At 45.6% G+C, this 16034-nt stretch overlaps 1 protein-coding gene across 1 annotated transcript; it reads right to left on the bottom strand.

Annotated features, from left to right (window-relative positions):
* Positions 1-478: 478 nt before the first annotated feature.
* On the bottom strand, positions 479-12922 carry LOC135714053 (uncharacterized). The gene is made up of 7 exons (XM_065237321.1): positions 12628-12922; positions 12356-12555; positions 12098-12290; positions 4428-4693; positions 2526-4117; positions 1050-1986; positions 479-986 (listed from the first exon to the last, which is right to left on the bottom strand). Exons 1-7 carry the CDS (start codon positions 12811-12813, stop codon positions 788-790), a joined length of 3573 nt encoding a protein of 1190 aa, XP_065093393.1. The 5' UTR covers positions 12814-12922; the 3' UTR covers positions 479-787.
* Between the last annotated feature and the right edge of the window lie 3112 nt (positions 12923-16034).

A 16034-nucleotide genomic window follows, 5' to 3' on the forward strand; every position in this document is an offset into this window, starting at 1 on the left:
CACCTAATATAATATAAACTGGATTACTATTGACTGCAACAGTGTTACCAACAACCTGTGGTTCAACAGATTGTTGCTGTTGAGGCCGGTGATGGATTCCATTATCCACTAGGATAAACATAAGTTTGGACGGACCAGCCGCATTTATGTTCGTACCAGCGACCAGAGCTCTGGTCACGGAACAGTCCTTATGCAACGAGAGAGCACTTTTCAGCTGAGCGAGCTCGGTTTTGAGCTGCAGATTTTCCTGTTGTAACTCCACGTTCTTCCGGTGGACACAATCCTGATTCTGCTTCACACGGGTTCTATAAAAGGAAGTGGATGTATTAACTCGAATTCGTCAAACTGTGTCGATATAGGTGGGTTGCATACCGATACCGCTTGGCCGCCGCTTTCCACCGTTCATGCTTTAGAATTGTTGTTTACAAGGCTAACTTATGCGATACACTTCCGCGTACGAACCGATAGCTATGTTGATTGCGTATTTTTATTTGTCATATCGACTCACATCTCGTCTGTGATTAATAGGTGTATAATGGTTGCATACGTTTAGGCGCAAACAGTTACTAAATGCTGAGAAATGCAATTTAGAAAATTAAAGCACTGCATTCATCTTCACAGTTCAAGATCAAATTTACTCACAATTCATAACCTGACCAGATAAACCTAACATATCATAAAAATACCGATCTAATTCATAATACTTCTAAAATGACGCCTGATATACGCTATTATTTATCATCAAAAAGATTAGGTAATAGTTCAAATATCAACCACCTTCGACCGCTCACATTAGCATCTTCGTCATCAGGAGCTCCACCTGACTGAGCCGAATTCGCACCTGCTGATTCCAAACGCTCTTGACACACTCATCCACGATTCCTGGAATCTCCTGACGAGCCCTTTGTACGCGTTCTTTGTAGTAGTTTGCCTTGGATTCTGTATATCTTGCCAGCTTATCGGCACTGATCGTTACCCGATCCGACCTACAATGGAAATACATCGTGTGAGATTTACCATTTACCTTACAAATCAACCCATAAGCATACTTCTCTACTGCATCGTTGCACAGTTCGGCCAGTTCGGTAAGAAGTTCATCCAATCTATCTTCCAGCGACATGATTTCGACGCATTTTTGATTGATCTCTTTTATGTGGAGCCCGGAAAGATCAGGTTCGAATGCCGCCTTCATTCCTGCCAGTTTGTCCACCTTTTGCTCGAAGTCGGACAACGATGGGTTCAGCTCCTGATGTAATTTGGCGCTGAATTCGTCAATCATCATAGCGTCCATTGCAGGAGGATTGTTGAATAGAGCCGCCTGTACGATCGATCTATTAGTTTTATTCTGGTTCCCTGCACCACTGGTCGAAACATGTTTCGTTGAATTCATGTCGTTGGCACGCTTTTCCGAATCCTTGCGTTCTTTTTGGTTATTGCAATCAAAACGAACCGGCTGAGCTTTCGGCGTGGCTGGATAATACGGTGGTTGCATCTCATTCAACACAACGCTACCCTCTGACAACTGCAAATCAATCGAATCATCTCTCAATGATGGAGGATTGGCAGTATCATGGCCAACGCGAATATTTTCACTGAGGACAGACTCATTGCCATCGTTTGGCAGCTTGGTTGCCAAATGGGCAGGAGAAACCTCTTCGTCGCTGTTATAGGTTGGATCGTTGTTCGAAATGAACTTTTTCAGCGTGTACCGATTAGCAGCGTAGTTCATATTGAACTTCGAAGCGAACACGTCAGCGTTAGTTTTTGATTGACTTTCAACCGCCGGGACGGGCAGAGGACTTGGATTGACTTCGAGGGACTGTGAAATCGGTTCATCGCTATCGAAGCTTTGGTACTGGCGAATCATGGCTTCCGTCAATGTAGGCGGTTCCATAGGTAACTGGTTATGGGCGCCCGGAAACTCCATGGAAATTTCAGTACGCACACTGTGGTCCGAAATAGACGATGAAGTTTGCAGAGATTGTGCTGAAACGAGTACGAGATAAACAAAATCAATGCACATCTAAATTTAAAGCGAATTAAGCGCTAATAGATAGTATTGCTTCAACTTAGGTATTTATTTGTGTTTCATTTGTTTCTAACCATCCGAGTTTATTGTCAGTTACAAAGTTTGTCCCTTGCAAGATAACGCAAGGTAACACTATTTTGATACATGTTCCAATTTGAACCGACAACAAACTCAATATTATACTGACAGTATAAAATTGTGTAGTCGCTAATATTCGTTCCTAACTTAACTTAACTGCCCATAAACGCATAACAGTCCAATCTTTGCTTGATTGCCTATTTAAATGGGACTGTTATGCGTTTATGGGTTAGGATCTTACGATCCTTAGATAAGCAGAATAGTACTGTTGAATTAGAGAATCACCCATATTCTCTATGCCGTTCAAAACGGATTTCTCATATAAAAGAAATATGGGAAATCCGTTTCGAACGGAATACAGAATAGGGATGAATGAAACATCCAGACAGAATCATTGATCTGCCCTAATTTAATTTACCTTTGTACTTTTCCTGCTCGATCAAAGCGGCCGCCGTCTGCTGTAGAGCACTCGGAGTTGAACTCTTCTTGTAATTCCGACGCGTTACAATAGTGCTATTGTTAGCATTGATTTCCAACAGAGGAACACGCTGTTTCTTGGCCACCTTTTCCTGTTTCTGCTGTGCATCTACTATGTGATCAATCGAACGCTTCTTGCTTTTTGCTCCCCCGACCGGTGTTGATTTGGCAAATAGCTGCTGGGCAACGGGGTTCTTCGGCTTGGCTGGATCTCGAACAATCGAAGAGATGTCCAGGTTCTGGAAGGTATTCCCAATCACAACAGCTTCCTCTTCCGAATCTGATGCCAAGTCGATGATACGATCAGGCTTCTTGGCGCGAGGTAATGAAGCTCGAGATGGCACTAGAGGGTCTGCTGCCTTTGGAGATGTTTGCTTTTTACCTTTTTTTGAAGAGGTGGGCTTAGCGTTCTTAGTGCGAAGAGACTGGTTTGCAACGTTTTTGGCTTTCTTCACCGACGAAACATGTCCATCGTTTGTTTTCGGTGACTTTCGTTTTCCTTTGCCAGCGGCGGATTTTCCACCTTTTCGGGCGGTTTGATCATTGTCATCCGTATTGACGAAATCGTAAGGATTCTCCGGAGCTGGTTCACGCTTGAAGAATTTCTTTGTGGTACGTTCCACCATCTGATTGATTTTTCGGATGTTCTTTTCCAGTTTTGTGTCCAAAATTTTCTGCTGTGCGATTCCAAATATGCCGTTATGGTCGATGAACGCCTGAAGGGATCGATCAAACTCGTCGTTGGACATCATTTCCGATGTGGATGGTTCACTTAAAAGATCAATTCTTTCTTCGCCAATATTTTGGATCAATTTCAAAGGTTTCACGTCCAACGTCTGGATGGGTTTCACGGTATTCACCAACTTCCTGTCGACATATTTGCTGCGTTGAATCTGCGAATCATTGCTAACGTTCATGTTATCTGGTTCCGCTTGCTTAGCGAACAGTTTTCGTTTCTTGCCGTCATTCAAACGAGGATTAACCGGCTCGTTCTTCTGATTGCATTTGTCCGGAGAATTTCGTCTCGAGCTACGACTCAGCCTTGTCTGCTGACGTTGACAGTCTTGCTGGAGCGTTTCAAACACTCGCAAACGCTGAACATCCTGCACCTCAACCCTAACATCTGAAATTGACGGGGGTTTTACATTTTCCTTGTTGCTTCCAATCGAGCTGGTGTTGTCCAACATCTGACATCGGATATTGCGGTGCTTTTCGATTGCATCTCGATTATCACGTAATCGAGGAGATTGATCCTCCATGTTATGAGCGTTCAGGCTGTTGGCAGGTCCCGAAACAATCGAATCCAATAGGGACACATTCAATAATCCATCGAGATTGGTTGTGCAGGGTTGCTCCGAATCTTCTAAACGGTCGGCATTCGTCCGAACTTCCGGTAGAACGTCGTCCGTGAGATAAGTGCAGTCGAATGACGGCAGAATCGTGAAGGTAAGGCATCCTTTCTGGTCTACAGTTAACACCTCCGGTTCGACGGTGATTTTTGTGTACTCGATCGAAAGCAGACAAGAATTGCGTCTGCAACGAAAATAATTAAGGATTTAAATAATCATTTTGTTTCTCGATCCGGCGAATCTCGTTCATGTCGAGGAAGTGAAAACTGCGATCGAATTGTGTCCATTTAAACAAATTTTAGCATTTTTATAATTGAAAGCTTTATGTTAAAAAGTTTTTTTTTTACGAAAAGTCACGTGATTGAATGAACTTTTCCATGCTACTGTGCTACCATGAGGAGAGGGTTAACCATTACCGACAACTCAAGCGTTTTCATTATCTCTGCCTCATTAGACTAAACTTTTTTTTTTCAACAATAGTTATAGGTACTCACTCTTTTTTCAGATCGATTCTGGAAACGTCCCTGTGGCAAATCTCCAGATAAACCGTCATCTCCAAAGAGTCTTTCTCGCGAATAAGGGTGACGCGGGCGCTAAACCTTATGGTTGCTGGTTGAAAGTTAACATCCAACCATAGACCGTTCGAATCTTCCGGTTTCATGAATTGATACAATCCGATTTGAGCATCTTCGACAGGAACCGAATACGCCGCAAACAGAGGGAACTTGTCCTGCATTCCATTGATAAAAGCTCGACATTCCTAGACAAATCAGAACATAATTAGATACCTACTAACCTATTTGAAAGTTAAAAAAATATAACATTGTCACTCGACAGCTCGGATTCGTCACATCCAGACGCTGTCTCTTACGTATTCCATTTATCGCGCCGTCGCGAGTGTTTTTCGTAGTGATTAGCTGTGAAACACATCGAGTCCGCTTCTCGGTCAACCTGGGAAGCGTTCTACAGTGGATTTCGGCCTGAGGGCAACGCGGTCAGTGGAAAAACCATAATTTAATGAGTGCCATCAACAGCACAGAGACGCTATCTTCGTGTCAGCCATCGCTGCTGACGATCATACGATCGTGGTGAAAAAGCTTTCAAGTCTGCGATCGACATAAGTGAATTACGGACTGCCTATCGAAAGGCGAAGATATTTGAGGTGGTGATTCGATAACCGTCGCCGTGCGTAGTGTCGCACTGCGTGTTATTCTTTCCTGTGTGGTGCGGTGCTAATCAACCGAAGAGTGATCGTCACAGGGATAGTTTTTTCTCTCCCCTCCAGCCATGGAGCTGGATAGGGATTTTCCTCACCTCCCTGGAGACACCGGGGGAGGATCAGCAAGCTACATCGATGGATCTCATGCTGGAGCAACGTTACCCAATTACATGGACCCCCATGATGAACACGGTGAGATTGTTGTTTTGAAGTTACAGCCTGTTACCGGTAAATTACCGGAACATCCTTTCATGCTGCGTTCATCGGTAGAGAAATGGATAAACGGAAAAATTGAAGGTGCGTTTCCGGAAGCTCAAGGACAAGCCTATGCCCTGAAAGTCAGAAGTAAGTGGCAACTCAATCGACTTCTAAACATGACCCAACTAAACGACGGTACCGCAGTAAAGGTTACTAAGCACACGGGCCTAAACAGCGTCCGTTGCGTAATTAACTGCAGGCAGATGATGAAGGTCGATGATGAAGAAGTACTGGACTACATGAAGGATCAGAAGGTGACGAGCTTCCGGCGGATTACTCGCCGGAACGGTACTGAACAGGTTAACACGGCGACAGTCATACTAACCATCGAAGGTACCAGGATGCCGGAGCATGTAGACATAGGGTATCTACGGGTGAAGACGCGGCCGTATTATCCGGCCCCGATGCTATGCTACAATTGCTTTGTTTTCGGACATACCAAGGCTCGCTGTCAACAACAGGTTCCAACATGCGGCAACTGCTCTAAGCAACATTCGATCGTTGAGGGTGTTAGGTGCGCAGATAACCCGTTCTGTCCCCGCTGCAAAACCATTGAACACTCCTTGTCGAGTAGAATCTGCCCCGTTTACAAAAGCGAAGACGCTATACAGCACATCCGAATCGATAAGGGGATCTCATATCCAGCGGCGAGGAAGCTGTTTGAGGCCTCGACGAGTCAAAGATCCTATGCCGGAGTCGCTAACGCCAGTAAAGATCAGGCGTTCGCAGACCTCTCAGCGAAGTTCGATAATCTCTCCAGCCAAATGGAGGAAAAGGACCGCAAGATCGCAGCCTTGGAGGAAAGGCTGCAACAAGGACCTACGACCACTAGCAGCTCTGAAATGCATGAACTCCGACAGATGATTGCGGACCTGCGAACGGAGGCACTTCGCAAAGACGAACGTATCCAAGCCCTGGAAGCAGCCCTAAAACGGGAAAATCGAATGGACATCACACGTAAACACGGGCCATTGAGGATTTAGTCGCCAGAGTTAAGATACTTGAAGCCGCCGTCTCCAACAAAGATAAGGAGGTCACTAATCTCCGGTTAGTGAACCAACAGTGCAAGGAACTCATCGCACAGTCAAAATGCCCGAAACCATCTGTACCAAGAGAAGACAAAAAAAAAAGGAGCATGAACAACAAAAACCCCAATCTCAGCAACCAGAAAAACCCACTGGAGCGAAGAAAAAGATACTCAAGCAGACAAGCGGTGGAGCAGATCCGAAACGACCAAAAAACCACCCTACACCGGCATACATATCTGACACCGAAGTCGAATCCCAGACTTCTCCCTCTGGAGATAAGATTACCGTCGACGAGCTCATTTCCTCGGAAGACGAGGTGATGTCCGTGGAGGGTAGCCTAACTCCAATGGAAAATTAAACCTCCGCAGTCCAGTCCGTCTTCTAACGCATCAGAACCGAATTCCCACAACCTATCCACCAAGATGCATCCTACATCAACATCATCCTCTACTGAGGTTGAGAGCTATCAACAACCAGAGCGGACTGGATCTACCCCAACTATCAAAACAACGACATCGACCTCCAACGCACCGGATAAGGCCTCGGGCAGTCGGGGCCCTGTCAGTGCGGATGCCATGGACCAACCGGAACTGGCAGACACCCCCCGACGCTCGTTGGCAAACTCCGACGAACACCGAAACCCTACCAACACAAACGACACGACTCGTTCCACCATCCCGGTTGAGCCACGGAGCAGTCGAGGCCCCGTCGGTGCGGAAGCCTTTGCCACACCGGAACCGCCGGACAACCCCCGTCACCCTGTGGCTACCGGAAGAGGGACGGAAAAGGGAGGCAACTCCTATTCCCCTGAGGACGACGTGGGAGTCAAGACAACTCTAGCCAACACTATACATACCGAGATTCAAGAACTGACGACCAAGCTGACGAATCTACTACTGGTAGGTCCCTCAGTGAAACCTCACTTGAGTAGAATATCACCGCTTATGGGATCAAGAGCCCATCCCCCTCTGGACTACGTGGGAGTCAAGAGGGACGAGTCTGTCCAAAAACTATCACCGAAGGATGAAGTGAGAGGGAAGAAATCTCTAGCTAACAAAGTTACCGATGCAGCCGGGAAATCCGTGCCGGCGTTCAAAAACTCAATGCCTTCTTCCGGTGGAACCCTACCGGGTTCCGCTGTCATTCGTAGTGCGACGCACAAATCAACAAAGGACGATGGAATCAGAACTCCTTAAGTGCGTAGGAGAGTAGCCAGAATCAGATCGGGAAAGGCACTTCCCATTAGTGTTCTAGTCTGTGCGGATGCCTACGACAAAATGCAGCACCAACGGCTGGGAATTCCTTCTCCTGAAGCGGGCCCCTCGAATACGCCTTCGTCAAATGAGCGAGCAAGCCACGATCGCCACAAGCACCCAACTTCACACCTACTAACAGGAACCCTCACAATGGGGAACCGTTATAGAATGCAACCAGGTCAGTCCAACACAAGCCTACTGGAGGCTTATCCCCTCACGAAACCTCCCCTCGGTAAGAGGACACCTAAGGATCCAGTCCATTATCCTACCCCTGCAACACGGATCCCTAGAAACCCAACGAACAAACTGTCAAAAAAAACCACCGCTTTCTATACAGTGGAATATGAACGGCTTTTATAACAACCTTCCAGACTTAGAAATCCTAGTTCGTGATCAGATGCCCTCCATCCTGGCCATCCAAGAGGTCCACCGGGCCACCGTCAGCGGCATGAATCGTACGCTGGGCGGTCAATACCAGTGGACCTTAAAGAGAAACGAAAACATATTCCACTCAGCGGCAATCGGGGTCCTTTCGACCGTTTTGACCATACATCTAGACACAGACCTCCCAATCGTGGCGGTCAGACTCGAACACCCATTCCCGATTTCAGTTGTTTCCGCTTACCTTCCATGCGGGAAGATGCACAACCTTAAACAACACCTCAGCGATCTGCTTCAAGACCTCGAACGACCCATTCTGGTACTTGGGGATATGAACGGCCATCATCCAGCATGGGGAAGCCCAAAAACCAACCCCAGAGGCTCTACACTTATGGAAGTTGCAGAAGCCTCGGATCTCGTCGTTCTTAACGACGGGTCCATCACTTTCACCAGCGGACAGAGGGAATCCTCTGTAGACGTATCTCTTGCAAGCGCCAGCGTTGTCAGCAGGCTCCTCTGGAATGCCGAGGATGATCCCATGGGCAGTGACCATTACCCACTGGTAATCCAACTCGATGACCGACCGCAGGACACATTACGTAAACCACGATGGAAATACGACCAGGCTGACTGGTCCCTTTTTCAGAAGTCCGTCGACGCCGCATGGTCCAATTCATCACCGGGCAGTATCCAAGACTTCATTAGCTCCATCCATCAAGCGGCACTTTCATCAATTCCACGAACCAGTCCCAACCCGGGATCTAAGTCTCTACCATGGTGGTCCCCAGAGACCAAAGCAGCAGTTAAAGCCAGAAGGAAGGCTCTTCGGGCTGCTAAGCGGCTACCTTCAGACCATCCAACGAAAGAAGCGGCCATGGCCACCTACAGAGCAAAACGCAACGAGTGCCGACAAACTATCCGGTCTGCCAAGAGTTCAAGCTGGGAGCAATTTCTGGACAGCATTAATGCTGACCAGACGGCCACTGACCTTTGGGTTAAGGTCAACGCATTAAGTGGCAAACGGAAAAGCCGCGGAATGGCCATCCGGGTAGATGGTACCACCACTAGAGACCCTGATAAGATCGCCCACGCTATGGGGGAATATTTTGCTTCTCTCTCGGCCATTGACGGGTACGATGATCGCTTTCGTCGTGTTAAAAACCTTTCGACGCACTCCTTGGACAGCATCTACATCCCAGAGGATGAACTACCGCTGGAGATTAATCGGCCTTTCAGTCCACGGGAACTTGACCTAGCTCTATCCAAGGCTACCGGGAAATCGACCGGCCCAGATGACGTCGGGTACCCCATGCTGAAATACCTATCACCGGAATGCAAGACCACACTCCTCAGACTTCTCAATAGAGAATGGCTGGATAATTCCATCCCAGAAGACTGGAGACACAGCCTAGTCGTCCCGATCCCGAAGCAGGGCACCTCGGGTCGCGAACCGAAGGACTTCCGGCCGATATCTTTGACATGTTGCGTCAGTAAGGTGCTGGAGAGAATGGTCAACCGTAGACTCGTGCTCTACTTGGAGAGTAACGGCTACATTGACCACCGCCAGCACGCTTTCCGTCCTGGACACGGAGCCGGGACCTACTTCGCCACTTTGAACCAGGTACTTCGAGACGCGAGAGATTCTGACCAGCATGCTGAACTCGCTACGCTAGACATCTCTAAGGCTTATAACAGGACATGGACACCCGACATTCTTGCTCAACTCACGGACTGGGGTCTGTCGGGCCACGTTCTCCATTTTTTGAAGAACTTCCTCCGACACCGTACTTTCCAGGTATGCATCGGAAACCATAGATCAAGAGGATTCCCAGAAGAGACTGGCGTTCCACAAGGTTCGGTGATCGCAGTTACGCTGTTTCTAATACGGATGAACGGAGTGTTCCACAGCTTACCCAAAGAAATATACATCTTCGTGTATGCAGACGATATCGTCTTGGTGGCAGTCGGATCCACTGTGAAGGCCCTTCGCAGAAAACTCAACGCGGCCACGAATGCAGTTCTACGCTGGACTAAATCCGTCGGATTCCACCTATCGGTGGAGAAATGCGCATATACCCACATTTGTCCGTTCAATCACCAGGTGCTCCGCTCTCCTATCAGCGTCGACGGAAGGATCATGCCGTTTAAGAAGTCTATCCGCGTCCTCGGCATACGCCTGGATCGGCATTTAAACTTTGGAGACCATTTCAACGAAGTGAAAGGGAATTGCCAAACAAGAATCGGCTTGCTGCGAACATTAGCCAGGAGGCATCTAGCGAACAACCGTGCTGTCCGGATGCGCGTGGCTAAAGCGGTAGTCGATTCAAGATTAACATACGGTATAGAACTGACCTGCCTAGCTGCCGACAGGATGATTTCCCAACTGTCCCCGGTATATTATCAGGCCATTCGAATCACATCAGGTCTCCTCCCCTCCACCCCCAGGCTTGCAGCTTGTGTGGAGAGTGGAAGGTTACCCTTCGACAAATTTATCGTTGCTACCGTTTGCAAGAGGGCAGTTGGCTTCGCAGAGAAGACAACTGGAACAAGTGATGGATTGTCCCTCCTTATGGAGGCGAACAAACTCCTGAAGGACGCCGCCGACCTGGAACTCCCCCCGGTAGCCAGGGTCCACTGGTGTGGAGCCAGGGGTTGGAACTCACCCGGACTTTCTATCGACTTGGCGATAAAGAACAGATTCCGGGCGGGAACCAACTCCCCCGCACTAGTGAGATCGGTGGCCGAACTACAACGAACCAAGTACCCAAATCACCTAGCAAGATACACTGACGGATCTCGAACAGGCGGAAGGGTAGGCATTGGGATATCCGATCCGGAGCTACGCACCTTCTACCGACTTCCGGACCCTTGCAGCGTTTTCTCTGCTGAAGCTGCCGCCATACTAGTAGCCGCCACCTCGCCTACCAACAAACCTGTCGCCATATTCTCTGATTCAGCCAGCGTACTAACAGCTCTTCAGTCCGATACAGCCAAGCACCCTTGGATCCAGGCTATCCAGAAGCTCGCTCACAAAGGAACAACTTTCATCTGGATCCCAGGACACTGCGGGATCAGAGGAAATGAGGAAGCGGATCATCTGGCGGCATCCGGAAGACAGGCAAACCTCTATACAAAAAAGGTCCCTGCTCAAGACATCAAGCGGTGGATCGTGACTACAGTATGGAATTGCTGGACAAATGAATGGCTGGGATCTCAAGATCTGTTTATCCCGAAAATTAAAGGGGATACCAGAAGATGGGATGATCCGCCTGAACACCGATCTCAAGTAATTTTATCGCGGCTGAGAACCGGTCATACCAAAGCCTCTCATAACATGGGAGGCGGAGGTCCTTTTAGGAAGCAATGCGAGACTTGCAATGTACCACATACAGTGGAACATTTCCTATGCAACTGCCCCCAGTACTATGGACCACGCATCCAATACGGGATCTCAGCAAGCGTCAGGGACACCCTGAGATATGACCCCTCTAGCACCACAGCGCTCTTCTCATTTCTGCGGGAGACAGGATTGATCAACCAAATTTGATATATGACCCAATATGGACCCAAGCAACGACAACGGACAAAGGATTGAACTACTATTGGCAAAAACCACTGACTCAAAACGGACGAGCGACTATATTAAGATGATGCACGAATAAGGACACGAAAATTGACGGATGATGGCACAAAATTACGCACAGCGACAACAATGGAACTGAACACGGAAAACTACTACACATAAAAGCAAAATCACCACAATAATCGGACACAAGACCACGCGACGACAATGGATTATGACAAGGACCAACTACTAGATACACCGCAAGTTACCTGAATATCTGCCAAAAAAATTAACTCCGTTATTATAACTCTGTCCAACACAATTGTACCCTGTACAGTCAGGGGGGCCTCTCTCCGAAGCCCTCTATCCCTTTTAAGTGACGAACCAGCCAGTGGCTGAAAGTCACTCTAATAAAGAAAAAAAAAAAAAAAATATATAACATTGAAGCAACATTTACCTGCTCCAATGCAAACGACTGCCAATCGAGAACCTGTTCTAAAGGGCCGCCAATATGTCGTCCCAGATCGAGTACGAATTCCTTACGCTCATTCTGTTTGCTGAACGAGAGTGACGCGGAGTGCGCCAATTCCACCAACTGCAGTTGTATTTTAAAGTATCCGAATCGCCTGAATTGCGAAAGCAATTTTTTGCTACAATAAAAAAAAACGAATTAATAAACATAAATATCGATCATTGCTACTACTGCAGTCCATACAAGTGATTCCCACAATATTGAATGACTTGCAACGTTTCCTTGCAAGAGATCCTTTCAAAAATCTCCAGCAAGCCTTGCAGTGCAATCACCACTGTTTGATACGGCGCAGCCGTAATGCAGCAAATCACGCAGAGAGTTTTCACAATCGTCCCTAGCGCATCCGTTTCCAGTGGTTTGTCCCGGCGATCGTTAAGAAATATCTTCGAATCAGCAAAAAAAAATTAACCATCAAAATAACATGCACTGGGTGGCGAGAGGAATGTCAATCTTACCACAACACACCGCAAATGTTCGGCAAAGGACGCCTCAAAGTGCCGTCCGATTTGGACCAGTTTCACAAAATGGGACAGATAGCGCTTCAGCAGCCGGAATTTTTCCTCCGGATCTTGATGCTGACGCACCAGAGCCAGGCGTTTGCGCAGCCGTGCGTTCAGCTGATCGTAGTCAACATTTGCCATTTGTTATTTCACGATGTTGAATCTTAATTTATAAATAAAGCACAAACGTTTGTTGAATTCACAATATTACAAGAGTAATTATTTATCACATAAATCTAATAACTAAAACGCGAAAAAATGGAAGGAAGTGGATTATTTTCCGACTAAAAGCACGTGATTTTGAAAAGAATGTTTCTAGCTTGCTTTGATTTTCAGCTGATGATGAAATAATTTTATTTAAACACGAAACATTCTAGCGGTATCGGACTCAGTAGTCGAGCAAGGATTTGCCCCAAAGCTACACTGAGTCAACAATGGGATGGATTCACATTTATCGTTGGCCCTCTAAGTGTGAAAAAGTGTAACACTCACGCGACAAGTCGCGCATTATAGCTTAAATCAGGCGTAACATTTGATAACGGCACAAAAACTTTTATAAACAAACATTGTAAGGCCCTATGCGTGCGAAACGAAGTACGCCCACGCAAACCAACAACATCATAAGGTAGGGGCAACTCTCACCTTTCCGAAAGTGGTATTGGTTTGCGTGAGCGTGCTTTGGTTCGCGTGCAAAGGGCCTTACAACGTTTGTTTACAAAAGCTTTTGTGCCGTTATCAAATGTTACGCCTGAAATATTATTTTTCGTAGCTATGAAACTATGAGATATTATAACGATAATTTGTATGTGTAAGATACAAGAAACGGATATAAAATGTGTGTATTAGTACGTTCAGACTACAGAGTTATAACATGTTATAGCGCTATCTTGATGGTGGTTTCTGTGTTGCAATTATTTGACAACCGTTATAACATGTTATTACTATCCAGTCTGGACAGCGTTTATGACACATAAAACCTGTCAATTTCACTTTCAGAGGGTCACAATTAATCATGTTTTGTTGTTTTTGACGTCATCCACATCCACATCCAGAGGGCCAGTCACTTCGATTGTATGGGAATGGTAGGAAACCATTTGGAAATGCATGAAAATTTTCAGTGTTTATTCATTATCGTCTTTATGGGCAGTTTTAGATGCACAACAATTGAACGAGTATATTACTATGGTGATAAGGTAAACACTCGTTTATTTGTTTCCTTATGTAAAAGCATGTTTAGTCACAAATCGTGGATTTTCTGATATTCTCCATACTGCAAAAATGATTTTCCTACCACTGAAGGGGTGACATCTCTCGGATCTTCAGTATAGCTACTAAATACTCAAATCATATAATTAATTATCGATTTTATGATCGCTGAGTGCTCACTCAGCGCGAGCGCTCAGCGATCATAACATCGCTAATTGAAAGTGAAATTGACAGGTTTTATGAGTCAGACAGAAAATTTACAAACTCTTCTTGTATCTTACAAAAACAAATAATCATTATAACATTAAAAATAGTATTTAAGGGGGTTTTCCGGTTCAAATGACCTAAACTTTGGATTTTTTTTTCAGGGAACTGGTAAGAGTTAGAGACCTGAGTTTTTTGTCAAATCTTTATTCATTCTTGCTCTACAACTGGGAATTTTTTCAAGTCCAAAAATCCAAAATGGCGTCCAATATGGCGGCTGCCCAGCGGGTACTTCCCAAAACTGCGAGCAGCCTAGAGGTCGCAAATTGTCACCTAGAAAGAAAATCGGCTCAGTTTCTTGAAGAGTATAGTTCAGAGAATGGAATGAACTAGAATCTTTGAAAAATCTCAAAATTTGACAAAATGGCGGGCATTTGAAAAAAGTCATTTACCTAGTTACCGCCATTTTGTCAAATTTTGAGATTTTTCAAAGATTCTAGTTCATTCCATTCTCTGAACTATACTCTTCAAGAAACTGAGCCGATTTTCTTTCTAATCTTTGGATCGACCAAGTAGAAGGCGACCTGCTGACCCTTCGCAGACTACGAGGCTGGCGACGTGTGGCCATGGATTGAGTAGAGTGGAGACGACTTCTTCGGAAAGCAGAGGACAACAAGGCCTTAGCCTGATTGGTAATGTAAGTACAATGATTGGTAATGTAAGTACAAAATTCCTTTCACGTATATAATGTTTTATACAGCTTCTCAAAATGCTTCGAAATTCCCAAAACTTTTACAAAGTTTGCTGCACTTCTACGTTTCTCGTTGATTTTCCGCGAAGTTCTACGTATGGAATTTTTTGAACTTGTACGTAATTCCCTTAACTATTCCAAGCTCATGAGGCTTCAAAAAAGTATGTAGTTAGTCCTGCTAAATTCCAGACTCCAAGTGATACGTAAGGATAATTCCAAGGTAGTCTTGAGTAAAATCTCAAGAGGATCATGAGTAGGATTCAATGTAAATTGTCAACAGAATTCTGAAGAGGGTTCCAAGGTCCTAAGAGAATTCCAAGTGAGTTTTAACTAAAATTTCAAAGGAGTTTTGAGTACACTGAGGCAAAGGAACGTAATAATTCCATAAGAACCACTTATGAATTTTCGACAAAAAGATTTCTTTTGAAAATCATGAGTTAGCTTATGAAGCTTAAAAACAGTAATATACAATCTAGGAGACCGCAATCGAACCCTGAGCGTTCAGATTATTGACTCCGTGATTTGCTCTCGCACTTCTGTTAACGCTTGGGAAATTGAACAGGTTAAAAGCGTTTAAGAACCATACTTGTACTCCCTTTGGTAGTACGATAATCATTCATAAGTCTATATGTGTCTTATGGAATCAAATTTGTCCAGCTTCATAAGTCATGTCTTAGGGTTTGTTTGCCTCAGTGTATGATTCTACGAGATGTGTATAAAGCCCTCTAGTTAAAGTATGGACGACTGTCACCAAAAAACTGAAAAAGCTGTTCCAATCGAGCAAAGCGGTGCATTTTGACGGTTCGATTGGAACAACTTTTGACAGACGTCCATACTTTTACTGTAGGGCTTTAGATGTTTAAGGAGAACTCGAAGGTACTTGTGAGTGGAATTGATCATTTTGTCAAGCTTCAGCATTCATGTTCCATCAGATGTCACAGCTGTTGTTTGCGTTGACATCTATCGGAAACTAGACACAATCTGTTTTCCTATAATTGTTCACAGAGGACACTGCAGTGCAAAACATGTCTGGTACCTCTATATATGCATTTAGATTATTATTCGAAGTCCCTCCTTTTTTACACATTCTGCCCACAAATTAGCTCACCCCTCACAGAATTTCCCGCCGAATTGTATGTATGGGGCGGGGCATAAAGTATCTTTTGCGCAGAATATGTAAAAAAGGAGGGACTTCAAATGT

Source organism: Ochlerotatus camptorhynchus, unplaced genomic scaffold, assembly GCF_037179485.1.
Source record: "Ochlerotatus camptorhynchus isolate MF236.1 unplaced genomic scaffold, CSIRO-AGI_Acam_v1.1 ptg000602l, whole genome shotgun sequence".
NCBI lineage: Eukaryota > Metazoa > Arthropoda > Insecta > Diptera > Culicidae > Ochlerotatus > Ochlerotatus camptorhynchus.